Consider the following 27,923-nt stretch of genomic DNA (forward strand, 5'->3'; position numbering starts at 1 on the left):
CTTCCTCAGATGAACTATGACGGCTAATCTAAAACTAGCCAAATGCCTAAATGTCATACAAAAAATTACGATAGAAGATATAATGATGTTAATAGCAAAAAATTTGCTTAGTTTTTAATAGCTGTATAAAGAGGTATTGTATTTATTTAGATTTTTCCCCCTCCGGAATATTGTTTATGCAATCGTTATTGTTAAGGAATAGTTAAAATAACTGGCAATACATATTTCTTATTCCATGGATAATTGGAAAAGAAAAAACTTTCAATTATTGCCTACTTATTATTTAAATTGAAAAATGTGCTTTAATAAAAAGAATAATGAAAGTTAGACGATGTCATTTTAACCGATACATTTTGAATTGAACTTTTTAAAAGTGCACTTCAAAACACTCATAAAAAATTGGAAAGTTTTGGATTTACTCGTAGTAAAAACATCGCACAACTTCCTTCCAGGTGAAAACATATTATCATGATAAGGCATTGTTTCTCTCCGCTATTTTGTCGGTACGACACGCATTAATGACGTCATCACGGTTTTCCCCATCCGGCACCGGAAGTAGTAACAGGAGATCAAATGACAGCGTCGTGAAAGAGTAAAAGGTAGAATTTTTTCCCCGCCGAAAATTTGATAATGTTTTTATAGGTCCGTTCGATTCCGTGACTTACATTTAAATTGTGAATGATGCGCTGAATGACAATGACGCAAAAGTAAGTCAGTTATAAAATATCAAATTATGTGAGGTGAACAATAATTTTAAGCTTATGTGTCTGTTTCGAATGTATGGTAGTACAAGTGTTTTGGAATGCTTTGTGTGCGTTTAGAGTGAGAGAGTTCAGAATCTGTATCATTATTCAATTTTGTAAATAAGCGTAGGATGTTTAGATATCTCTCCTTGTTTATCTAAACAACATTGAAATATTTAATAGTTGGTACATTGTTTCGGAATGTTTTATTTGTGAATGAGTTCAGAATCTATTCTTTCGATTTTGGAAATAAATTTAGAATATTTAGAGTTTTTCTTTGTTTATTTAAATAACATTGGAATATTTAATAGTAACATCTCGTTGGTACATTTTCTCGGAATGTTTTATTTGTACTATAAGGGAATGAGATAAGAATCTCTTCATTCGAGTTTCTAAATAGAATATTTGGAATTTGTTCTTTATTTATCTAACAAATACTGAAGTATTTAAGGACAATGTAAAGTTGGCGTACTGTTTTGGAATGCTTTATATGTTCTATGAATAGAAGAGTTCTGAATCTTTATCACTGGATTTTATAAATAATCGTAGAATGTTGAGAGTTTTTCCTTTTTTACCTGGAAAACATTGAAGAATTCAATAATAGCGAATATTATTTTAGATTTTTTTTTACAATAAATGAGTGGATTAAGAATCTGCTCGCTTAATTAAATAAAAAGAAATTCTTATTTATTTATTAAACCACAGTGATGCATTTAATAAAGATCGTCGTGTTTGGTACAAGCATTTGAATGTCTTATTTATTCTCTGAGTGAGTGGGCCCAGAACATATCATTTAATTTTGTAAATGAACGTAGAATATTTAGAATTTTTTTCTTTGTTTATCTAAAGAATACTGAAGTATTTAATGGTAGGGTCTCATTATTACACTGTTTCCGGACGTTTTATTTGTTCTACGAATGGGGAAGTTCTGAATCTTTATCGCTGGATTCTATTAATAAGTGTAACATATTAGAAATGTTCCTTCTTTAACTGAAGAAACACTTAAGTATTTAATAATAGCATCGCGTACAATATTTTATTTTACTATGAGTGAGTAGATTAAAAATCCATATCTTTTGACTTTATGCACAGAAATTCTTTCGTTTTTACTAAACCATATTGACTTATTTAATAAGATCGTCGTGTTGATACAAACTTTGGAATGCTTTCTTTATTCTCAGAGTAAGTGGGCTTAGAATTTGTTATAATTCGGGTATGTAAACATGCATGGTATATTTAAAAAGAAGTATTAGATGTTGTTTCCTATTTTTATCTAGACACTACTGAAATAATTAACAATAATATTGACACATTGCTTTGGAATTTTTCATTTATACAAAAAATGTGCGGGTTTAGTATTTGCATCGTTTTATTTTATAAATAAGCGTTTTTTATACATTGTTTCTTTGTTTATATGGACAACACTGAAATATTTAGTAGTAACTTCGCTTTAGTACACGGTTTTGGAATGCTCTATTTATACTATAAGATAATCGGACCAGAACCAGAATTATTCGATTTTGTAAGTATGCGTAGGATGATTAGAAATTTTTACATAATTCTCTGGATAACAATGAAGTATTTAAATACAGCATCGCATTGGCAAACTGTTTTGAGATTATTTATTTGTATCCCCAAGTGAATGGGTCAAGAATCTTTATCGTGCGATTTTGTAAGTATCCGTAGGCTGTTTAGAAATTTGTCCTTGTTTATTTGAACAACACTAAATTATTTAATAGAGCTACGCATTGTTACGTTAATTTTGAAAATATTTGAACGCGGTTAACATTAACGGAATAATTATAATTTAATAGATTTCAGTTTATTGTTTAGGTTTTTGTGTAATTTGAATAACAGGTTTCAAATTCTGCACCATTCTATTTTGTGGGCATTCATAAGATGTTAATAAATGTTTCCTTGTTCATTAAAATTAATAACTAGCTTCGTATTGGTGTAATTGTATCTGCTCCTATGGTATTTGTTTTCCAATATGTTCAATCATTAAACAATTAAACAAGTATTTATCATTGGATTCAAGAGCTGTTGTGTGCTTTTAATAAAGAACTTTTGAAGAAAAGATTAAAGGGAATTTTAGAGCAAAGACTTCCTTGAAATTGTGTATATGGATCTACAAAGCATATAAAACGAGTTTTTTGAACACATCACGTTTTTGCTTTTTTTTCCCCTATCGCACGTGATAGAATCATGAATTCGAATATTGAAATTTTCCCAATTTTGCTCTTATTTAGGAACCGAATATAGATTTTTAGAGCACAACTCATAAAATTATTCATCTGAGTATATTAAAAAGTCTGAGATAGCTGATAGTGGCCAGCAACAATTTATCTGACACTTTGATAAAAACAAACAAACCCGCATGCTCAAATATACTGAAAGCAACACTGATATTCATAAATATATAAAATCTGTAAATCCTATTATATTATAATGATATAACTTCTAATTTTTTTTATTTTAATAATTAATTATTAAAATAATTAATTTATTGTTGCAATTACAGTTTCCGAAAGTTTTGAAATTTAGCTATGAAATATTTGTAAAATTCAGGCTCTCCAATTTAATACATCCATTTACACTTAGTTATATTCAAAGCAGATAATAATTATTGAATGTATATTCACCGGTATTATCCTATGGTGTGTGTGTTTTTTCGAATAAAGCAAAGGCGAAATGAAGTTTAAACACTGTTGAAAGTAAATTTCAGATTTGAGGAGAGTGTTACGGTGTTCTTAAACTCAAGGTTCTTAACCTCCGAACAAAACAAAAAAAGTGAATAGCGTAATTGAGTGGCAATGTGATTACATAGTAAGTAGTTAGATAAATAAAGGATTTACTTAGTAGATAGAACATGAAATAATATTTAAAAAAAATCTGGAAAATGCACTTGGGGGTAGGAGGGGAATCTGAAGATCAAGTCTGGAAACGTTCATAATTTTATTGCAAATATTTCCTACAATTTTACAGAAGACTCCATGAAACTTTTTGCTAAGTTTTTCTTAATGATATGGCGTATATTTTTCTATCTAAACTTTTTGGCCGATTTCTTTTCTTTTTTTTTAGTTATTTTTATAATTTACTGAGGGTGCTGTAACCTGTTTTAATTGACTATGCATAGTCACTTTACATTAGGTACACGCTATTTCCTTGTCTTTACAAGATGCCGTTTTGAATTCAAAGAGCTTAAAAGGACTTTACCAATTAATCTGTTTAACGACAATTGATGAAACAGTCCTTAACGATTTGAAATCATCATAATTTAAAGGAAATAGTCCAAATGTTGTTGTTTTTTTATATCAAAATTATCCAAGCCATGCAAGCACGATGCTACATACCTAATAGGGCAGCAGAAACAAGGAAAGAAAGCCGAAAGTGAAAGCTCACGAGAAAATATTCTGAACTTATATTGTTTTAGAAAAGAACTAGCCGACATAGCGTTTTGGTTCCGCGGGGAATATAATAAATAGCCATGCAACTCAGAAACCAAAGTTATAGTGAAATCATAGTTTGAGTAATTAGGAAATTTTTTTAGAAAGTAGGAAAGTTAGAAATTACTACACATTCATGCTAATACACGCATATTACACACACGCACGCATACACACATTATTCTTATGTTACACTTTTGTCCAAAATAAAATTCATCAACGAATTTTTTTTTTTCAATTATAAAAAAAAGCTACCATTTATGTGAAAGCAATTATCGTGCTCAATATGAAGAATTAAGTTTGCAATGTGAGTTTTTAATGCCTGATTAACTATTAAAATGTACGTTTCTTTTTTTATATATCAATGATATATTTTCGAATTACAAACTTTCGTTATTTAAATTTCGTTAAATAACGAAAAAAATTATAGCATGGACATGCTATAAGAACATGCTATATAGCATGGACATGCTTGAATATTTCAAATGTTCTTTACTTTTTTAAATGGAAGGAAATAACAATAAATACCCAAAACAAAATATGCCATCTAAAACAGAGGCTAAATATATCTGTAGGTCAAAGCGTTAAAATAAACAAAAACCTCCCAGTCAAACTCTGTTTTTGGAAACATTTAGACGACTAATTTAGACAGAAAGGTACTGATAGGATTGAGGTTCATCAGTCTCAAATGAACGTCACTTGATTATTTGGAGTATCTTAACAGCGGATCTCCAAGTTATCGAATGCAAAGTAGAGAGAGGTTCTACTCTCTGAAAAATACCCCATGAGCCAAAAGGCAAATCGATCATAGGCATTAAATTATGTTATAGAGAAGGCAATAGTTAAAAAAAAAACCTCTTAGAATCTAACTGTTAAATTTTGAATTAAAATATTAAGACAAACTAAGCATGTATGGCTAACTGAAAGAAACTTCATTTCAGCAACCAGAGACATGCATACATTTTAACGCAACAATAAACTTAGCTTGTTTTTTTACTTTTTCATATGCATAGTCAAGAGAAAATATAGAAATTATCAAAAAATTCAATAGAGAGAGTTGACTAATCTCTCAGTTTTAGAACTCCGTGACTTCGAAAAACACATTTTTGGAAAATGTCTGTCTGTGACAAGGATAACTCAAAACCGCTTTCAGTTAGACGGTTGAAATTTGATATACTGCCTTTACACCAGATTTGGGATGACCAATTTTTTTTTCTCTTTACAAAGGTTTTAAAGAATAAATACTTTTCGTTATATATAAAAGAAAATCAGAAGGAAAACATATTTTTAGTAAAGAAAAGAAAAGTTTTTTTAAATATAATTTCGGCATTAATATTATTTGAAAGAAAGAAAATGGAATTGAAGATCAAAAGAAAAAATTGAATTCTGCTATCGCAAATTTCAAATTATCATGTGAGAACATTATTTTTTAAGTCACGTGTATCAATTCTACAGAAAAAACATCATGTTCCCATGATATGTACACATAACTTTCGATACTTCCCTTCGCTATTCATTCCCATTTTCTTTTCTATCGTCTTCGGATGATAAGTTCTTACGACTCTGCCCTTTATTGGTCAGACAGAAGAATCAGGTACATGGCGCCAAGTTGTAACTTTTTGTTGCCAAATATGACAATATAATACAAACGAACAAATATTCTTTATCATACCCTAGTAACCCTAAAAGCGAAAATTTGATGCCTCAAAAGCAATAAATCGGCAATTTTCTGCCCGTGCATTTTGCGGCTTCAGAAACCTCAAACCAAAACAACATCATGTTCTCACATGATAATTAATCATACTTTGTTGAAAATAATATTAACAATATTATGTGAAAATTATAACAGTAGAATAGGATTTCATAACAAACCATAAATCTGATGGTTAATATTTAATAAAAATATATTTTATAATTAAAGTTTTTAGTGCCAGATATTTTTTGGAAATTTCTTTTAAGAAATATCGATAAAGACTCATAAGAAATATCTAAATTAACTGCAAACCGATTCCCTTCTATTGTTATTTCGATTTAAAATTTTAAGTTTTAATTGATATTTCAACATTTAAACAAAAACATTGGACAATTTTCAATATTTATTTCACAAACAGTGGTTTATTTTACAAAAAACTAATTATCATATTGTTAGAGCATTTGCAATTTTAACACGTTATTCCAATTTGATGGTTTGAATAATAATTATTCACATTATTTTGTGTAACACTGTTTTTTAGCCATATTTTCTAAATACTTATAGGGGAATTGAAATGTTTTTATTTAGAATTTAGATAGAATTAAAGCATGCGAATATATGAGATCCAGAAATTGCAAAAATTGTGTTTTCTTATATTATTTCCAGTTTAACCCTTTCTAAGGCCGTGAGAAGTATGCTTCCCACCAAATTTATCAATCTTTGTATGAAATTATGTAGGTTGGCATAAGTTCTGTCAAATTTTTTTAGAAAGACAGAAACTTGGATGCTTCAGTTCTTTATCTCACACAAAATGATGTGTCTTGATTATTAATTAACCAAATTAATTAATTAATCAAATTAAATTTATCTAATAAGCTAAATGAATCCCTTTTCTTATTCTAATTTCATGCCTAGAAATATTTTAACATAATATGACTAGAAAAAATGGCCCTTTAAAGGGTTAAAAGAGAAATTTAGTTCACAATTGTTTTTGCATTAAATCATGGTTCTTTCATTTCATAGAAAATGTGGAATTTTTTTGCATTCAGTGTTATAAAAGAAGCATGATTTGTCTTTCTTGATTTAATGCAATTTTATTTTTACCTAAAATGTGCCTCAAAACACATTTACTATTTTTTTTAGAAAAGGGTCAATATGCTTTATTATGTTATGTAAATATGTTCTTTTAGGAAAAGAGAACATATTTACACTTCTTTCTTTGAATATTTATTAATTACATGAAAAATGAAATGTAAATAACAATTTGTAAATAATTATTTTTTCACATAATAAATGCGCTTCACGATATTTTATAGCAGTCAAAAATCGAAAAATAACATACAATCGTATCATCAATACCATTATAAAGATAAACATACAATATCTTTATGCTAATAGAATAGAAGTGCATTATGGGATAAAATAAAATCAAAGGAAATAATTTCATTAATACACACACACACACACACACACACACAGAGAGAGAGAGAGAGAGAGAGAGAACACGCACAGAGACAGAGAAAGAGAAAGAGAACACACACACACATACACACACAGATAGATTGAAGAAGTTCCAGTTTTTTAAAAATTTATTTTTATTAATGCTATAAGACCTGCAGTGTCAATAGGTCATAAAAATCCCTTTTCTTTCCATATTTATTTTGCAGTTTGCTATGCATTTTAAATTAACTTGAGCACTTCAATTTCGGTTATTGCAAGTAATTACAGGATATGATTAAAATTAATTATTTTTCTTTTTTGATTCAGATTATTGTTATTTTTTTGTAGTGAGAAAGTTTCCAAATATTAAGATGGAAAAAATAGCAGTTGTAGAAAAGTTTTCTGCATTTCAAGAAAGGAAACACCATTAAGCTGATTGATTATGCTGTTCCATTACATTAGTGGACGTAATTTTTCCAAAATGAAAAGTTAACCTTTGTTGTCAGGTTTTAGAATGATGTATCACAGTGAAGAATTGCTTGATTTTAACTACATCCAGACTCCATGGGATATATCCTGCGTTATGCCACTGAATGCATGGTGACAATTCACTATGTGTGATTTTGTTATTTTAAGCAGGATTTAAGTAAAAATAAAATTACATTTCAGTATTTTAGATAATTCTGACAGTTTTCACTTATGACAGGTGTTGAATACACCATTCCAATTTAATACAGAATACTTCAGAAGTGAAAAAGATATGATGACAAGCTTTCAGTTAGAATTTTAGATGAATTACGCAGTTCCCTTTTTCATCTGTCTAAGGCATTATGGGATTCCTGTGTTTCATATAAAAGCTGATATTTCAAGTAACTGCACTCTCTTCTATGACAGCGACTGGGAAAAATACGTATTTTCAAAGGCATTTAACATAAATGTTTTGCTGAATAACTAAAAGTAAGTATTGCAATTGGTACAAGCTGTTTCTTAATATTGTATCATAATATTATTGCATGTCGAACGGTAAACGTTATGGATTTTTACGGGATAAATACTCGGCGTTTTAACTTAGAACTGATTGAATAATTTGAAAAATAAAAGAATTGAAAAATAAAAGTAATGGCATTGATATGTTGCCAAAATTTTTATTTTCAATTGATTACGAAATTTTTTTTCATTTAACCCTTTCTAGGGCCGTGGGAAGTATGCTTCCCACCAAATTTATCAATCTTTGTATGAAATTATGTAGGTTGGCATAAGTTCTGACAAATTTTTCTAGTAAGTCAGAAACTTAAATACTTCAGTTCTATATCGCACACAAAATGATGTATCTTGATTTGTTACTTATTGTTATATTAAATAACTGATATTTCTATAAATTTATTTTATATAATACAATTTATAGTTTTTATTCGAAAATTATTTTTAAGAAATTGAAATGTCTTTCCAAATGTTCACATTCAATTTTGTAGAAATTGTGGGAAACCTCAATAAGTTTGAGGTCACTTGACTTTTCTTCATCAGAATTTCACTCTGTAGAAAATCCCACTTCCTTTTACTAGGTTAAAGCATTTTAATTGTCTCAAGTAGCGAATGATTTTGAAACATAATTTTTCGCAATCGCATTTGCAGTCGAGAACGTTGCTTGAATAATGTGAAACATTAAATATTATCAATCAAAATAAATATAATGAGGACCGTTCTTTCAAACTTAAATGAAATATTTTGAGAATGGAAATATTATTAATTCTTTTTGTACATTAATTATATATTCGTATGTTTTTTGAATTTCTTTTTTGAATCTTTATGTGCAATAGAAAATGCCAAGAAAAAAATATGTGTTTGGAAATGGGATTAAATCTAAATTACATATTCTTAAATCGCGCATGATGTAATTTACTTGAAATTAATAGTTAATATAGTAAAAACTTTGATTTAGCCTTTGTTATAGTTTAATATAAAAAACCAGATTAAACCCAGCGTATAATAGTTTTGAAATATTAACTTTTGGCTTTAATTTAGTATTTTTATTGAATATGCCGTGCCATCCTTGGCGAGTATTTTGGCGATTAATCCATGGCATGCTGTTAATAGTGTCTGAAAATCGAATGTGTGCTTTAGACGCTTTTTTCTCAATCGATTGAAATAAAATTTGGCACAATATTGCATTTGTTGCGCAAAATCACACATAAAATTTGATATATTTAAGTCAACGCGATTTTAAATTATCGCTTTAACGTGTTTCTGAAATTACAAAACGACAGACCCATTGTTGGTTTTATCTCAAACTTTAACAGATGTCTACACTACAGATGCATTCAAAATATATGTACCGAATCTTATCTATCTAGCTTTCTTCCTTTTGTAGTTATTTTATTAACTTACATTTGAAGAGTCGGACTGACGGACTTCCTGTGATCAGATTTTACTCAAAATTTGATAGAAATCTGCAAATTTTATGTAAAGAACTTATACCAATTTCAACCATCTAGCCCAAAGCGTTTTTGAGTCATCTTGATCAAAGACAGACAGACGAACGTTTTTAGAATTCAGTGCGGCCTGAAACGCGGAGATTCATCAAAATCTCGAGTTCGAATTTTTTGAAGATTGCTGTACTTTCTCTAGACTACATATACGAGAAAGTAAAAAGTGATAATTAGATCATTGAAGATGACAATAAGCTGCCTTATGGATAAATATTTCTCATCCTCTGAACAGATAATATGGATAACATTTTCATAAACTGGTGGGATAAAACATGCACATTGACTGATATAATATTTTAATAGCAGAATGTTTTTTTTAAACTAAACAACATTTTACTTTTTTCATATTTATAAAAAATGTAATTCAAGATGTAATAAAATCAAAAAATTATCCTCTATTATCGAAGGGAAAAAAACTGACAAAATAATCTTCTCTATGGTATTAAATAAAAATTGGGGCATTTTACAGGGCAAAATGTTTGTGATGATGATGTCATGTCCGCGTTACCACGGAAAGGGGGTGCGGTAGCTTCTCAGGGGAAAGACCCCCTAAGCCCCCGAGGACAGAAGTCTGACTCCTAGTTCATATGAAGATGAAACCCACACATTCGCTTGCACAACCCCTTTTTACAGAGGGGCACATTCACACACCTCACAGATAGATCACAGATGAAGAACAACCATGCCCGAACCGGGATTCGAACCCAGGACCCCAGGGCAAAATGTTTGTCCAAGAGCTAATAAACGAAACTTTAATTATTAATTTTTTTTAGTCTTTTTATGCAATTATTCTGGAAAATATTACATAAAATTAATTTTTAGACAATTTTAAAATTTAAAGTTTTTTAAATGCTATCAATTTATTGTTGCCAATTCTCTCCTCCCTCCCAATATTGATAATTATTTTAAAAATAAGTATCTCTTAATTTTTACCAATGGTTTTTTTATTGTTGCCAAAAAATTAAAATCATTGTAATTGTTTTATCAAAGTGTTATTAATCTCATTGTTTTATTAATCTCATGTTTTTTTTCTTTCTTTTTGCATTGTTCAATGCCGAGGAAGAACATTCTGTTTACTGTTTAGTTACGCGCGAAATTAGAGCCTGAAATTTTTGCATTGCGGAAGCAAACAGGTCATTAATAAATATAGTACCCAGACAATAAAATTTTAGTGGTGCTGTGATATTATGGGATTGGATTTCATTAATACAGTTCATTTATTTATATTTATTCACATCAATAAAAATGAAATATTTCATTTTCTTCAATTACTGCATATTAATTGTTTTATGTTAATAAGAGAGTAAGAAAAACTCCAAACCACAAGCTAATTGGCTTATGATCGTACAGGAACGCCTTTTCCTTATTTGATAACTGCTAATTGGAAAATCCTCAACATCCGAGCCATTCAGAATAAAGAAGGGGCAACTTCCTCGAGTCAGGCATTATCTCACGATTCTCACCTTTGATTTGAATATTATTGGACTTCTTACGATGCTGCTGACCTCGCTGGGGTTTTTTGTATTCCTACAAACTGCGAGTGTTTTGGGAGGTAAGTGAACCTTATCACTATTTTCAGCAAGACAAAGTGCCCTAGTTATTTGTTTTGATCAGCAACAATGGAGTGGTTAGAATTAAAATATTTCTATTTTGGGCACTGTGGAAAGAAAAAACAGAAAGCCATATCCTCAAATATTTGTTGTTTGCGTTTCATAGCTTCAGGGTGCAATAAAAAATTAAAAATAAAGAGAAAAATTTGCTAATAATCTATACTAATAATAAAGATGAGTGCGCGTGTTTGTATTGTTTTGACTTTCTACAGGCCTATCATTTGACCTACAGCTACCAAATTTGGCATATATATATACCTTAAAGGTTGGAAATGTGCAAATAGGAGTACATTTTTTAAAAATTTTAATTAATTAAAAATTAAGCCAAATATTGGATTTTTATTTAACCGTGATAACTTCCAAAAATATTACTGCACAAAAATGAATTTTAAACTATTTTAAAATATAAAAAAAATCGTCCTTTTATTTATACAAATTTAATAATTATTAGAATTTTTCTCATTTTTGACAATTTTTTAAAAATATTTTTTTGTCCAATTTCCAACAATAGATGACATTTCCTTACAGGTTCAAACTGTTTTCATTGTTTCATCAACTATATGATACCGTGAATTTTTCTATTGCTGCAAAGTAAAGAACAAGGTTTCTTTTTAATGTCTACGTAGTTTATAAGGTGTATAAAACTGAAGTCACACTTAGAAATTAGATTAATCGAATATTTAAGCATTGAATAGTGTCATGATATCTTTGGCCTGATCCTCATTATAAAGGCTCATGTATTCAATAAAAAGGGCATATGTAAGAGACAATAAAAATAACGTTGCTTTAAAAACTGACAATTTGGCGGAATTATGAATATGAATATTATCAATATTACCAGCGAACTGGTCGCCAAAGACGAATGGTTTAAAAAAAAAGAAAAATAAAGCTCCACTGTATTGTGACTAAAACTGAGTGAGTTATGAAAATTTGAATATTACTATGAAATAAAAACGCTCAATTTTAGACAACTCCATCAATCGCCTTAAAGAATATATGCCAATCAGCGCTAAGAATTTCTCAAGACTGATTGGCCTAAGACTATGAAAATGTTTATTGTTTTAAAATTCTAATATTCAAAACTTTATAATTCGGACAGATTTGATCGCAGAAGATAAAAACGTTTATTGATATTATTATTATTTAAAAGTTGAAATGTCAAGAATATTCCTTAGGATGAAACGACTGTATAAAATTTAGGTTTCTTAATTTATTTATTTTTGTACATTTATCGACTGAAACAAAGTTAAATATTATTCTTTTCGTCATTTAAACTCTTCTGAAGTAAAACGGAAAACTTAATTTTATGATAAATCAGAGAAATTGTAATTGAACAATTCTTCGAAGTATTGCATAAACTATCAAAATTATAATGTAGTGCATATCAGATTTCAATGCCAAACGATTTTGTTTTCTGTACTCATACTTTTAAGAAATCGTGCTTGGTTTCAGCAGAAAGTGTTTTTGTATCAATTAAAGTTTAATCACTTCCACTTTAATTTTAAATTCAAATTTTTCAGAAGCTGATTTAAAATTAGAGAGGTTATATAATACAATACACAGAATTGTGCAAGGCTTCTATAATAGTATAGTTTATATGATATTAAAAATATTTTTCTTGAAGAAGGTATTAAGAGACCAAATTGGCCTGTGGCGATTAGTTTGTAACATATTTTCATTTTAAACTAGTGATTAGGAATATTTTCTCTTTTGATATCCATCAACATTTTTGTTTTCACCCCAAAATTTTTGACAAAAAAATATCTTTCAAACAGTTTGGTATATTTATAAATACATTCTGTTAATAATTTTCTTTATAAATTATCATTAATTTCTTTTAATTCCTTAAAGCATTTCAAATTTTAATTATTATAATTATTACGATACCTTATGAGTAAACCTTTTTTTTGAAATTCTTTAACAAATAGATTTTTCAGAATGGAATTAAAATTCCATTAAAATTTATTGATCTATTGACTAATAATGAAGGAAATGAAAATGTTAAAATATTATATTGTCAATGGTTTAATACCAGTACAATACTTAAGATTCTTACTGTACTAAAATAAGAGCTAAATCAATTACAAAATTTCCTATTTTCAAATATGAAATTTGAGAAAGTGACAATAGTTAAATATAAGAATGTAATATTTTCCATAAAACCCTCTACTATTTGAGTTTAAAAAATGAATATTTATTACTAGGTTATAAATTTTTCTATATGACCAATCCTATATAAGTTAATATTCACAATTCATTTACTACAGGCTAATCCTAAATGACTTGCTTAATACCTTATAATTAATACGGATGCCATAATTACTTTTATACATAGGGTTGTCTGTCTATCTATGTAATTTTTACTCGTTTTTATTTTTTTATTTTCTTCACACCCTGAAATACCATACAGTTTAATTTAAATAGATAAACGTCCCATTTTGTGGCAATGTGAGAGCCTATTGTAGAATGCTCTGAAAATCTTTTTCTTTGAATTGCGGTTAGAGGACGCAGACGTTAGATCCGACCTCATTGACGACGTTTCCATTCGGTAGGTGGTCTCAATGGATTAAACGTGCAACAGATATGTTTATACAGCATTTTATTCCAGTAGAATCAGATTTTGAATCTGGAATTCTTCGGTTTCAAAGCCGATACCTTAACACTAGAATATGGCAATTCTATATAACAATTAAACTTTCGTTTATATGACAAATAAAAATACTTTAATTGCTATTTATTGTTTTCTCAAATAATTCGAACTCTCAAAACATCAACCGCCAAGTGTTTATCAAAAAGCAATTGGATGAATTATGTGGTAGAAAATACTTAAGGGGAAGTGGACTTTGAAATAAGCAAAAATTGACGAAAATGTGTAATTTTATTTTTATCATTTCATCACCAAAATATATGTTTATATTCAACTAAAATAGTATTATAGAATGCATTGACCAATTAAATAAATATTTTAAAGCTCAAGAGGAAAAAAGTACATCCTAATTACTTTTCTAAAAATCGTATTATAATTAGATTGAAATATCTTTGAAATGTTCCAAGTGTCTTAATATTTGAAGGAATTTATAAAAGATTTTAAAATTTATAAAAGATTATAGATTTTGAAATTTATAAAAGATTTCGGTGAAACATTAAAAGAAAATAGGGTATGTATTTCATGTTCCGAGTTTTTTTTAGATAGTTAAAAGTCAATTTTAGTTCAGAAAAACATAAAATTCTTATAAAAATTCAGTAAGTGAGCATAAAAATATTTCTAAAATAATTAGCATTTAATTGGAATTACAAAATTATACACACTTTTGTTCCAAATAAATTCATGCTAAGTAATAAAGAAAAAATAATAGAAAAAATTCAAAATTAAAACGCCTTAAATATTTTAAAATTATTAAAAATTATATATCTTTTAAATTTTTAAAAATAATATATTTCGTTTAAAAATGTTTTTATTTTAAGAAATCTGACGTATTTATATTTTCATACATATGCATAAAAAATTTCATAATTCTAAATAAATAATTTTCCAAAAGTGTCTAATAAAGTCCACCACCCCCTTAACTAATTTGAAATGACAATTAATAATCATATCAAACTAGTTGAAAGGATGTTAATTGGTTTACATATTCAAGCATATTTTCTGATATTTAAGAATAAGTCTGAACTCAATAATTCAACAGTCTGTGAAATGACAATTACCTTTTTGATAATTATAATATTATTAGCTTGCTTATATAATGACAATAATAATATAACTAATGATAATTAATCGCATGCATCGAGTAAAGAATTAATTACGAATCCGAGGTAAAGTTTCAGTTTCTCAATTTTACAATAATTGAAAACCGTTATAAATTAGAATTCTGGTAATTATAACATTAAACTAATGTTAATAATTAAAAATAACTATCAAGCTAAAATGATTATTATTTTAGAATTAAATGATTTAAGTAAATTTTGCAAAATTTATATAATAATAATATGAGTGAATACCAACTAAAGGAATATCGGTTAAATATCATACAATTCTACTGAAAAAATGGTTTCAAAAAATCAGTTTTATTGAAAGGCATTTTATTTACCTACAAAACGTGAAGGAAAGAAAGAGATAACGCGAAGAAAACAAACGGTTTCACACAAGCGAGAAAGAAAGATCAAGCGATAGATTTCTACAAGTTATAGAAACTTCTGGAAGTTTCTCAAAAGAATGAATTTTGTATACTGCAATTTGCACTAAAAATCTGCATTAAGTTAAAGGAAAAATTACAAGAAATTTATGGTTTTCGTGAGTTAGCAATTAAATCTGAGTAATGACAGGCAAAATTAGATAAATGTTTCCATAAATAGTTAGAAATAATAAAGCAAAGTTTTAAAAGATTTCATTTTTGATATAATGTTTTCTTATAAATTAAGGATAATGTAAAATTTTATAAAGACGAGTTAATCGATTCTATTATCATTGTAAATATTGAATATTTTTTATAAAACAGGTATAACTTCTCAATACCCATGCATTATTATATCAATAGGGATAAAATAATTTTTTATTATATGGAGTAAATATTTGTTTGATTTAAATAGTTTTTTTGCATAATTATTAATAAACACTATCTCATATTCATTAATTATTCAAGCAATATGGATTAAATAATTTTGGAATTCAAAAATCGCAAATTCGTTAGGCACTAATATAAATGCCCTCTATAAATTGGAATTTTAATCATATTAATAATAAATTTTATTTCTTAATAAGTCTTTTTAGATTTTTTTTTTAATATTCACTGATGCTTAGTTTCATTTGTATTCTTTTCAATGCGGCTTTTTATAATGACAGCTGCTTTGAAAAAAATATACCTTAACTATTTGTGTTTTAATAAAAGAATGTTATATTTAATGTTTTGATTTTTAATAAACTTCATATCTCGTTATTATAATTATTTCGGATTTTTGCAATCAATTTTTCAAAGTTTCACAGCCGGAAGTCATCTAACAAAAACTAAATGAAATTAAGCAATTAATTGATAATTAAGCTTTGAAAAGTGGGTAATTGCCATCAAGAACACGCAACTATACATAATTTCAGAGCTCTAGGACATAAGGAAGTGAATAAAAATTCTGTTATAGAAATTTTACTTCTGTTTAAATGCAAAAATCATTTAAAAGCGCATCAAAACGTTCTTTCGTTTAAAAAAACATCACAATGCTTTCAAAACTACAACAAATTTTCTTTGAAAAAAAAAAGTATTTTTGTTTGAAATACGTACATAATATTGTTACGAAATTTCCGGGGTTCGTTTGGATAGTGGGAGTTATATGGTGTGGAGAACGCTCACTCAGCAGGTGGCAGTAGAAAATAAAACAATGACGTTTATTTACACGAAGACACACAGGACAGCACAAAGACGACAACTATATACAGCATAGAAGACGATTATCTTCAGCCGAGACGTGCAGCATACAACAAGACTCTACTGCAGACAGTAGTGCACAGCTTAGTTCAGCACTAGCTTGACCCCGTCACTGTCCGCTTATGTCTGGAAGGCCAGTTCTTCACCGTCGATTCCGACTATTCTCCACCGTCGATCCCTGGCAGGCTCCGGCTACGACTACTCTGGCAGCTGCGGCTGCCTCCTTTTATAGGTCTCAGGAGGCGGGGCTGGAAGTCTCTCAACCAATCAGGCACGTTCGAGGCGTATCTCGGTTCCTAATGGACGGATCGGGAAAATTCTCGATGTTTCGGGTATAATCTATTTTGGCACCAAAGTCTCCAAATTCGTCGCCAAGTTTGTCGCCAAGCTCCGGGACCTCTAACGCGACACCCGTACTCTGTCCAATGCAGATGACTGTAAAACATTCTTTCTTATGATGGAACCAACTATGCTGGGAAGCCGCATCACAGATTCGTAACAATATGTTTGTTACGGAAAGCAATGTATTTATTGTGAAGAATAAATATATGTCATACTAACGCCGTCGTCTTTAACAATCTTTTTTAAAATACAACTGAAGCGTTGAATTTAGTACAAGTAAGTACGCTATATTTTCCGCATACTTATGATAGTTAAAAAAAATGTATATGAATAAAGGGCGTAAAACAGCAAATAAATAAATAAATAATAAATGAAAACAACGAATTAATTAAATATATAAATATTAAGTTACAATTTCTTATGCGCCAGTTTCTTATGCTTGTTGCGCGAACTGGCCCTCGAAGTCATTGGTGATATCCCCAATCAAGCCTTGAAAGTCTACACCGATGGAAGCAAAATGGAGTCTGGGAGAAGTGGAAGTGGGATATTTTTAAAATCAAATAGAAGGGAATCGAGGCATTGTTTTAGAAACCCAGACCATAATTTAGTTTTCAAATTTGAACTTCTTGCTATTAACAAAGCTTTGGACGTCGCCTTGGAGACTGATCATTCCAAAATTTAGATCCTCACAGAGCTCAATACAGTATTTAAAGGACACACATTCATGACAAGTTAGGCCAAGACGTTATCTCCAAATTAACCACATTCGCAAGTACCGCATCAGTGAGCATATAGTGGATCCCTTCTCATGTGGGCAACCACGGAAATGAAATTGCAGGTGCTCTGGCCAAGGAAGGAAGTTGAAGTCCCGATTCCCCTCTTCTAGATTGCAGACCACAGAGTTCCACCCCTTGTTTAAACTAAGAACTAAAACGAAATGGAGGATTCTCCCAGAGAATGACTGGTATGCCGGTATTGTCCAAGCTTGTCTCTGGCGTGCACCAGTCAAGGAGTGTCCAAACTCTCTTATCTAGATTAAGGTCTGACCATATAAAAGGTCTTTTCTTCATCAGAGGTGTATACCCCTTGCCACTGCTCGGCCGACGCTTCTCCTCCTCATATCATTGAAAGTATTGGCGCCTCTGGGAAGCAGCTGGTGAATGAGAAGGAGTCACTTTACAATCTTATCATGCGATTCGATCTCTTGGACTTGGTTTGAATTGGTGTTCAATTCAAGGGGAATAAGAAACAACATTAACACAATTTCTTACTATAATTTATTGCATAGGTTATAATATTATTAAAAGACGCCACATTTTTCTTTGCCATGAGAACAGATATTTCATATCTAGCAACTAACAGTTATTTTCTTTTGCTTTACAAAAAAATATTCGAATCACTTAACTGATTAATCCGTGTGTATTCATCAATTTCCCACATGTTTATATCTTTAAAAAGCATTTATAAATGTTAACATTCCATACAAAATTTCTTGGCATACGTAAGCTGTTATTTAAAGTATTTTACTGATTTTCAGTTGAAACCAAAGAGAAAATATTTCCAAAATGAAAAGTGTCATCCATTTAGATTGTTAAGAAAATAGACCAGTTTATAAATTGATTGATTGAAATGTGATGAGAATGGGACTTTTGGCAACAAAGGCCGTTATCCCATTATGCCTAAAGAGTGCGTTCAATAGATATTAAAAACCTTCAGAGATTGGCGAAGAATCCGAAGATACTGCTTATTAGAAACAGCTTTTTGAGTATGCGGTTTGAATATAGAACAAGAATAAAGACCTATATTAAGTTTTGCATAAAGTTTTGACCTACGTATTTGGAACAAAACAAGATGATGTTGTTTCCAAGATTACAAACTTGACAGTGAGGATAATTGTGTAGACCAAATCTATTCAACAGAGCTAATCATTCGGTTTAAAAGACGTGTAGTTATTTTATCATCTCTTTTATTTTTGAAAAATAAGTCAATTAATTAGATTAATCATTTTCCGATGACCAAAATTATTAATATTCAGATATTCAAAGTTTTTGTTATATGTTTCATTAATTATTTGGCTTTAATGAACTATTAAATATTGCAATTTAAAAACTGGAAATCATATGTATTTGCAAGTCTGATGTTGTTGAACTCATATGCTTAAATTAAAATTTAGCTTTATTTTCATATTTGAAATACATGCAATGGAATAAATGCTGTAAAAATATGATAATACGCGTAAAAGATGCGTAGATAAAGTTGACTATATAATGGCTTAAGATAATATGTTGTAAATACATATAAAGTTATTATTTTTAAGAATGACTGTGGTATAGTATTGTAACAGAATATCTGCCCGGCGAAAAATTTAAGAAGATTGACACTGATAGATATACATTATTTCTCAAGAAGACACAAAATCACATGTAATAAAACGCAGCTGAATCATACACACACACAAAGAAAGATTTGATAAAAATCAACAACATATAAGCAGAAATTATTTTCGAACAACCGCAACAGCATAAAGCTCTCAGAGAGAATTCGCTAGCGATTAAGACTTCTCTGTAACTGATTTCAGCCCTGTCTTTAGGGATTTTAGAGTTCTTTCTACCCATAGAAGCTTCTAGAAGGGTGTCGTATCTTCGTTCCTAATTGAGATACTGCCAAGATTCCTATAACTTCGATATTTAGTCTTGGTTGCTGAAGTCACCGAATTTCCTAAAACTTTGTTGTCATGGTCTGGCGTCATTGGTTCGGCATCCATTGAACTTCCGTTTGATTTATTTAATTAATATTAGTAAATGGAAAAATATGATTAAAAATAGATAACTGATAGTCGGGTTTCTTTCTACTTTCAGAACAGCAGACACCCTGCGATGGTGTTGAGATCGTATGGCGCAAAGACTGGAAAGCGAGACCATCCGTACGAAGTAGAACCGTTAAGCTGCCACTGCTCCATGTCATCATCCAACATACCGTCAGCCCTCCCTGCAAAACCAGGTCGCAGTGCATTCGAAATGTTCAGTTCATACAGGATTATCATTTGGATTATAAAGGTAAATGTATGAAACAAGTCATGACTACATTCCACCTGAAGGTCGCAGTGCATTCGAAATGTTCAGTTCATACAGGATTATCATTTGGATTATAAAGGTAAATGTATGAAACAAGTCATGACTACATTCCACCTGAAGGTCGCAGTGCATTCGAAATGTTCAGTTCATACAGGATTATCATTTGGATTATAAAGGTAAATGTATGAAACAAGTCATGACTACATTCCACCTGAAGGTCGCAGTGCATTCGAAATGTTCAGTTCATACAGGATTATCATTTGGATTATAAAGGTAAATGTATGAAACAAGTCATGACTACATTCCACCTGAAGGTAATGGTTAGAGGAAAATATACTCAACGTATCATTATACCTTCTTAAAAAGCTCTGAAAATTAGTTTAAGGGGATTGGATCTCCATACGCCTCTTTTTCAAATGATTTTCTTACAGTTATTAAATTTCATATGCAAGTATATTGTAACATAAATACATTTCTACCCTAATCGAACTAAAAGGGGAAGGGTACATTTCAGATACGGATTCTTATTGGTTAAGCCATGAATATCCATCGCTATTTCGGGTCTAATTACTGTATATAATTCTGAAATGTTTTAAGTGTAAAACGGATTCAAAATTGTTGGTCCCAATTACCGTGTTTATTAAGGTTAAAATCATATGTTAAAAAAATATAACAGGTGGGTCAAAATTATACTTAGTAAGAGTTCATACCATAAAAATTAATTAAAAATCTCTTTGTCATTTTTGCTTCATGACTCATTGTTTAGTAATCATTGCTAAACATGAGCAAGCTTGAGCATTTGCATGTTCGGCCCATTGCATTGTTTAGCAAATTTCAGAGAAATTTAAGAACAACGATTATTTTCTTCACTACAGTTCGAGTTTTAGAGATTTGCGATTTTAGAGATATTTTTGGATAACCTGGGGTTTAACTAATAACATGAAAAACACTAAAAAAAGACGGACAGACTCAAAATAAAATTTAAAAAATTCTTAATAAAATTTTTGACGTTATTTGTTTTCAACGGGGGAAACATTCCCTGAATTAAGATTTGAAAATATGAACAACTGTTTACTTACGACATTGTTTATATATGGAATGTTTAAAAAGAACTGCATTGGAGAAAGCAGTTCTTTTTCTGCATCAAACATTCTTCTTCCAAAGAATTAGAAACTAAAATGAGGTCTAGAAATGAATTAGGTTTGACTAATTTCGAAAAAGGTTTGACTAATTGACTGTAGTAAAGCCTTTCAGCTGAAACTGTCTAAGATTAGGTTGGTTTAATAAATGTGTTAATAGCATATGGGCAAGCATGTTTCTGGTTTCTGATACCCCATTGTGAAAGCATAGACATACAATACAATTTTGATTTATTTAGGGTGTTTAGCAAATGTTATAGATATGAAATTTTGTGTACAAGTACTGAAAAATTATTGCTTTTCTTGATTACACAATAATTTATTTGATAGTGAAGATTGTTGCTGATTGTTGCCTGGATGAAATGACTTGAAGACACATGTTGTCTTTTATATGATTTATTGGTTAACATCAACAACAAAAGGCACAATATCATGCCATAGCGTAGCAGGCCTAGAGAACTACACATAAAATTTCTCTGAAGACAGCCGAGATCACACTTCCCCTAGTACAGGAGTCAAGTTCTCTTCTACTAGAAAAGAAAAAAATATACTAACATCAATAGTGAGACCACGCGGTATTTACATGATTGGCAGCTCGCTCCTCCCAAGAAGACCACGTGGTTAACTGAATTTATAACAAGTACATTGCAGCACAAATACGTTTCAACCCTAATCGTACTAACACTTTACACTGCTTAATAAGTTTGTAAACAGCTTCTGAATGTTATCAGTACTATTATATATTTTTAGGTGGTAGTGTATAATGTTGTTCCTTTTTGTATATTTCGTAATGCTTCAAATTTTATTCTGCGGACTTTAATTTTTCTTTTGTACTTTTTCTGCAACCTTTCATATTCAAGCTGCGGAATCAAAAATAAAGTAATGGATGCTTGCATAGACGGTCTTTCTTTTTAAATGAAAGCGGGAAATGTCTACCAATAAGATCCAGTAATTGATCAAATTGACTGGTACCTATGGCGCTGAAACTTTCGACAGCTAATTCTATGTGCAGTCGCCCCATTCTAAATCTATTTTGTTGAACAGTGGTTTTAATTGTCTATGGTCTAACATCTAAAATCTATTTACTACTTCTCAATAATCAAGTATATCACTAAATACAGAATGGCATTTATTGGCTCAAGCAAAAAATTATACTAACACGAAGATATTCATGGTTACATCTGAAATTAAACATTACAAATCTGAATAGCTAATAATAATAAATATTATTATTACCAAAACTGAATTAAAGTTCTAGAAAACCGCTCATTAACCGATTTCCATGGCAACTAGAGATGGAAAGGGAAAAAGGCGTCCGTAAGAAGGAAAGTGGACCTTATACAAAATTTATCAATACAGTAAAGGACTTTGTATATCTAATACTACCAACTTTTGATTGCAGGTTGGGGAGACATTGCGTACAACTTCTTAATCGGAGGCGATGGCAGAGCTTACGAAGGAATCGGCTGGAACCATGAAGGTGCCCACTCCATCAATTTCAACTGGAAATCCCTGGGAATCGCCTTCATAGGAAATTTTATGGAAGTAACCCCAAGTCAGAAAATGCTGGACGCCGCACTCAACCTTATTAAATGTGGAGTCAAGGAAGTAAGCGACTATGTTTGAAAAATTAATAAGAGTGATTATAACTTATTTTAATATATCGTTTGCAAGATATCTGAAAATTATCATTTATTAAATTATCATTCAATTATAATTATGCATTATTTAGTTTATAACATCGAGAAGAATCATAATCATACATTACTGATGTTGTCAACAAATGTATATTTGAGTGGCTAACTTGCATGCATAAACACAGAAAATAAAGTCATTCTTACAGCTTTTCCCCTTTTGCTTATTAATATTTTATTAGTTAATTTGTTAACACTGGAACTTTTAGCTGTTCTTTAGAAGAAAAAAAATTCAAAATATTTATGGAAATATGAAAAAAAAAAATATTCCCATGTTAAAGAATAAAGAGAAAAAAAAAGACAAAACAATTAATGTTGTAAAGGCTTTTTATTCTTATTTTTTATTGATAAATATATTTTATATATAGCCATTTGAAATCTTTTCTTTATTCGAAGGTTTTTTCCTTTACTTATTATATTTTAATAGTTAATTTGTTGACTTAACACTGGAACTTTTAGCTGTTCTTTAGAAGAAAGAAAATTCAAAATATTTATGGAAATAGGAAAAAAATAATAATAATAATATTCCCATATTTAAAAATAAGAAGAAAAATTAGGATTACAAAAAATTTAATATTGCAAACGCTGCTTTTTATTTCCATTCTTTATTCATAAATAAATTTATATATACCCATTTGAATTTTTGTTTCCTTTATTCGAAGATTTAAGACAACAACATGATTTGGCATTTAAATATAATGCTCTTTATATTTTTTATTTTAATTTTTAACATAGTTTAAATTTTAAAAAATATCAACTATCCTGAAAGTTTAAATAGCTGATATAAAATTTAAAAAAATATTTAATCAGAATTATTTTTAGAAAAGGTATTTTCACCAAACGATAATTAAAATCAGTTACGAATATTCTTGATGAATTATTTGTATTTATTTTCTTTTTAGTAGAAAGAATAACAGATTAAAAAACTAACATACACAACTTGGAATTTTTATTTTATTTATAAAAATGACTTTATATTAAAATTTTTAAAAGCAGAAACAGAAGTAGATATGCAATAAATCATTCATAGATATATAACTTTGCTTCGCCTGTTGGCTTATTTAATTATTCATATTTTCACAAATGTACTTAACCTTACATTGTTTAATCAATTTTTCATAATCTATATCTATACTTATAATAAAGCTCAATGTGTGTGTGTGTGTGTGTTGGCGCTCTACAGGCCAGGTCATTTGACATAAAGCTACCAAATTTGGTACATGTATACCTTAGAGGTCGGGAATGTGCACCCGGGGTCCCTTTTTTTGAAATTTTAATTAGAATTTTAATTATTAATTAAAAACTAACTTTCCCGCCAAAAAAATCTTCCATTTTCCCCACCGCCAAATGAGTAAGGCTTTAGTTTTTTTTCTCCCAACAGTAATAAGGCTAGGGTTAACATTTTACGGCGGATTATTTCAAACGATTCTGTTTATTTTCTTAATGTTTTATGCATTTAAAATTAAACATTGTTAATTAATCCATGTTTCAGATTCATTCTGAAGTATTTTTGAATTAAAATAACACAGAATAAAGGAAATTAAAAATGTATAATCTGCATAGCGTTACCCCAACTGGCGTAGAAAAATTCACGCATTTGCGTTACTGTAAAAGGCGAAGAAAATTCACGCATGCGCACTGTGTTCTGATTGTTGGCATGGCAACCATTATCAACGGACGATTTAAATTATTTTTAGGTTAGTTGTATGCTTTTGTAAGTAAATTGTATTTATCTTAGTTATATATTTTTTGTATATGCTTATAGTTTTAAGTACATCGTTTTTTAAGTAGTTTTTTTTAACCTGTTTTCAATGATTTAAATTATTTTTAGGTTAGTTGCATGCTTTTGTAATTAAATTGTATTTATGTTAGTTATATATTTTTTTATATATGCTTATAGTTTTAAGTACATCGTTTTTTAAGTAGTTTTTTTAAACCTGTTTTCGACCGATTATTTTAAACGATTCATTTTATTTTCTTAGTGTTTGATGCATTTAAAATGAAACATTGTTAATGAATCGATCCGTTCATGATGAATCTGAGAAAATTTTGTTGACAAATTCTTGAGATATTACATAAATTAAGAAAGATATTCTTTAGTGCCCATAAAGTTTAAACGCTCAGTGACTCTATTATCAGTAATCATATTATTAAAAAAATGCTTTGTTTCAGTAAAAAAATATTAGTATATTAATTGCAGATTAATCCTTTACACTTTAATTTAAAGCATAAATTCTACGAGGGGTAACAGAAAATTAGAGAGATACATATCACGTTATGACTGAAGGCCTCTATAATATTATGAGTGAATTATATGACTATCAAAATTTGAAGTTTTAAAATATTTTGCTGAAGAATCTATTAAAGTTGGAATTGCATAAAATATTTAATTATTAAAATTTTAACGAACATTAAGATTGGCGAACCGGCTGGTCGCCAAAAGCGGCTAGTTATTTTATAGATTAAAACTTTTTTAGAATCTTCTTCAATTCTTATTCACTTAGTATACATAAAAGAGTTTTGTTCGAATTCAAGAGCGAGCTCTTTGCGAAATTGATTGTCCAATTCTCGCCTGTCTTTCCATTATAATTATTTTGAAAAGAAAAGAGTTAAACCTATCAATACCTAATTGTTAAACTAAAGTGAATAATAATATAAATAAAGTGAATAAACTACTGAATATGATTCCAAATATCCACTATAATTTTTGTTTCATTTTATCTGTATTATTTCTTCACGTGAATTGTGATTGAATGATTATTATTGAGTTAAAATGCGATGACCGTTGGAAAAAAAAAGAATAGCGATATTCTGTCTCTTTAGAATTTCGCATTACATCTTTGGAGTTACTGAACGGAAATGGCTGAAATTTTGTACAACTGAAATTCCAACAAGTTCAACCAAATAATACAATTGCCACCAAGGTTTTTATACGTTTTTATATTATAAATTTAAGATATAAAATTAATAACTATTTAAAATTATAAAACAATGTTATAAATTTTCAAGCAGGGGGAGGTGTCTCCGCAAAATTTTATCGCATATTTTCTAATAAAGGTGTTATCCATGAGAATGCCTTGCATGGCAGTGGCGTAGAACAGTTGTGAAATTTTAACTTTCGGCTTGAATTCAGCATTTTTACAGAATCTATCATGCCATCCTTGGCGAGTTTCTTGCAATTAATCACTGATATAAGATATATTATATCCGAAAATCCAATTTTTATTTTAGACACATCTTCCTCAGCTGGCTGAAATATAAATTTTGACATAAAACTACACTTGTAATTATAAAATCCCATACCAAATTTGATATATTTAATACATATTTCTGAAAGTATAGACCATTATTAGATTTCAATCAAAATTTGGTAGGCAATTATACTAAAGATGTTAAGTCTGTGTACCAAATTTTATCTATCTATCTTTCTTTATTTTGTAGTTATCATGTTAAATTATATTCGAATAGTCGGACAGACAGGCCTCCTTTGAACGAATTTTTCTCAAAATTTGACAAAAATCTACAAATTTGCTTTTAAGCCTGTATACCAAGTTGCTTCCGTCTAGCTCAAAGCCGTTTTTGAGTTATCTTTCTCACAGACAAACAGACGAACCTTTTCCAAAAATGTGTTTTTCGAACTCAGATCTAAAATGTGGTGATTTTTCAAAATATCGAGTTCAAATTTTTTCATGATTACTGAACATTCTCTATTCTTCGTATACGAGAAAATAAAACTTCGCAGTTTTAATTGTAGCTAAACAGTAGTTTAAAAGAAAATATGAATTATTCTAATCGATCTGCTGAGTTTAGAGATGTCGAAAAAGCGATTATCCTCATTTAACATTAATCAATCTGAATGAATTGGAAAAATATTTGGAAGGCATAATTCCAGGATGACAGAAAATTTTGGTTTTGATATGCGATAATTAGTTCCTAGGTAATCAACAGTATTCGGATATTTTTTTGATCAATTGTACATTATTCTTGTGTTATTGGGTGTACGAAGTGGAATTACAGATAGATATACGAATTTAGAATTGGAGGAAAATAACTGCTATATGGATTAACTGAAGGAAATGAATGTCATGCTTAATACATTGACTAAGAATGGCTCCACAGAGACAAATATTGAGGCCACATTTTATTTACATATGTTGTTCTAAATTTGTGCAACTATAGGTTAATTAGAGACAGCAAATAAGAGCGAGTTAGATCATGATTAAGAGAATTTCGTTTTGAATTTTATTCTCTCTATGATCTTCGTATATTAACTCCGACCCTTAACTCTCTTTTAGCGAAAAGAACAAACAATGGCAGACATAAATTATTGACTTCATTCTTTCCTAAGTAGATAATAACAGAATGACACAGCTCTATAAATAGAGCAGATAAATTTCTACTTCATAATTTACGTTTATATTTGAGCTAATTATCCAATTTATATATATATATATATATCTAGGATAAAATATATTATTTAATTCTCATAATAATATATTATGAGAATTAAATAATATATAAAATTTTAGTAGACAAATTTTTTTCAGACAAAGACAAATTTGTTGAGCCTAAAATTTTATTTATTCATTTTTTTCTTGCATAGGGGTATTTGGCGCCAACTTACGAGCTCACTGGTCACCGGGATGTCGCCTGTACATTGTCGCCTGGCGATAAATTGTATGAAATCATTCGCCAGTGGGACAACTACAAAGGAGGACGCCTGGATTCGTATGACTGCTCTGGAAATTGAAAATACATGTCATTATGGAGAATAATAAAGATATAAGAATAATAAGTTCAATTACATACATATTTTTAAAATCCCATGCAAAGATTTGAAGC

General features: G+C 29.4%; 1 protein-coding gene across 2 annotated transcripts; it reads left to right on the forward strand.

Annotated features, from left to right (window-relative positions):
• Nucleotides 1–571: 571 nt before the first annotated feature.
• On the forward strand, nucleotides 572–27,876 carry LOC129957144 (peptidoglycan recognition protein 1-like). 2 transcript variants are annotated; one of them, XM_056069312.1, is made up of 5 exons: nucleotides 572–707; nucleotides 11,159–11,360; nucleotides 20,033–20,230; nucleotides 22,790–22,995; nucleotides 27,685–27,876. In XM_056069312.1, exons 2-5 carry the CDS (start codon nucleotides 11,303–11,305, stop codon nucleotides 27,829–27,831), a joined length of 609 nt encoding a protein of 202 aa, XP_055925287.1. In that variant the 5' UTR covers nucleotides 572–707; nucleotides 11,159–11,302; the 3' UTR covers nucleotides 27,832–27,876. The 2 variants fall into 2 exon arrangements, with proteins under 2 accessions (XP_055925287.1, XP_055925286.1); XM_056069311.1 differs by lacking the exon at nucleotides 572–707 and adding an exon at nucleotides 8,132–8,279.
• Nucleotides 27,877–27,923: the final 47 nt, after the last annotated feature.

The sequence above is a fragment of the Argiope bruennichi genome, chromosome 11 (assembly GCF_947563725.1).
Source record: "Argiope bruennichi chromosome 11, qqArgBrue1.1, whole genome shotgun sequence".
NCBI classification, from domain to species: Eukaryota; Metazoa; Arthropoda; class Arachnida; order Araneae; family Araneidae; genus Argiope; species Argiope bruennichi.

Excerpts from the sequence above, each read along its gene's own strand:
- LOC129957144 (XM_056069312.1), top strand. The coding sequence starts at position 11,303 with ATGCTGCTGACCTCGCTGGGGTTTTTTGTATTCCTACAAACTGCGAGT. Across the intron at positions 20,231-22,789 it reads TTATCATTTGGATTATAAAG|GTTGGGGAGACATTGCGTAC; the intron begins GTAAATGTATGA and ends TTTTGATTGCAG. Across the intron at positions 22,996-27,684 it reads TTAAATGTGGAGTCAAGGAA|GGGTATTTGGCGCCAACTTA; the intron begins GTAAGCGACTAT and ends TTTCTTGCATAG.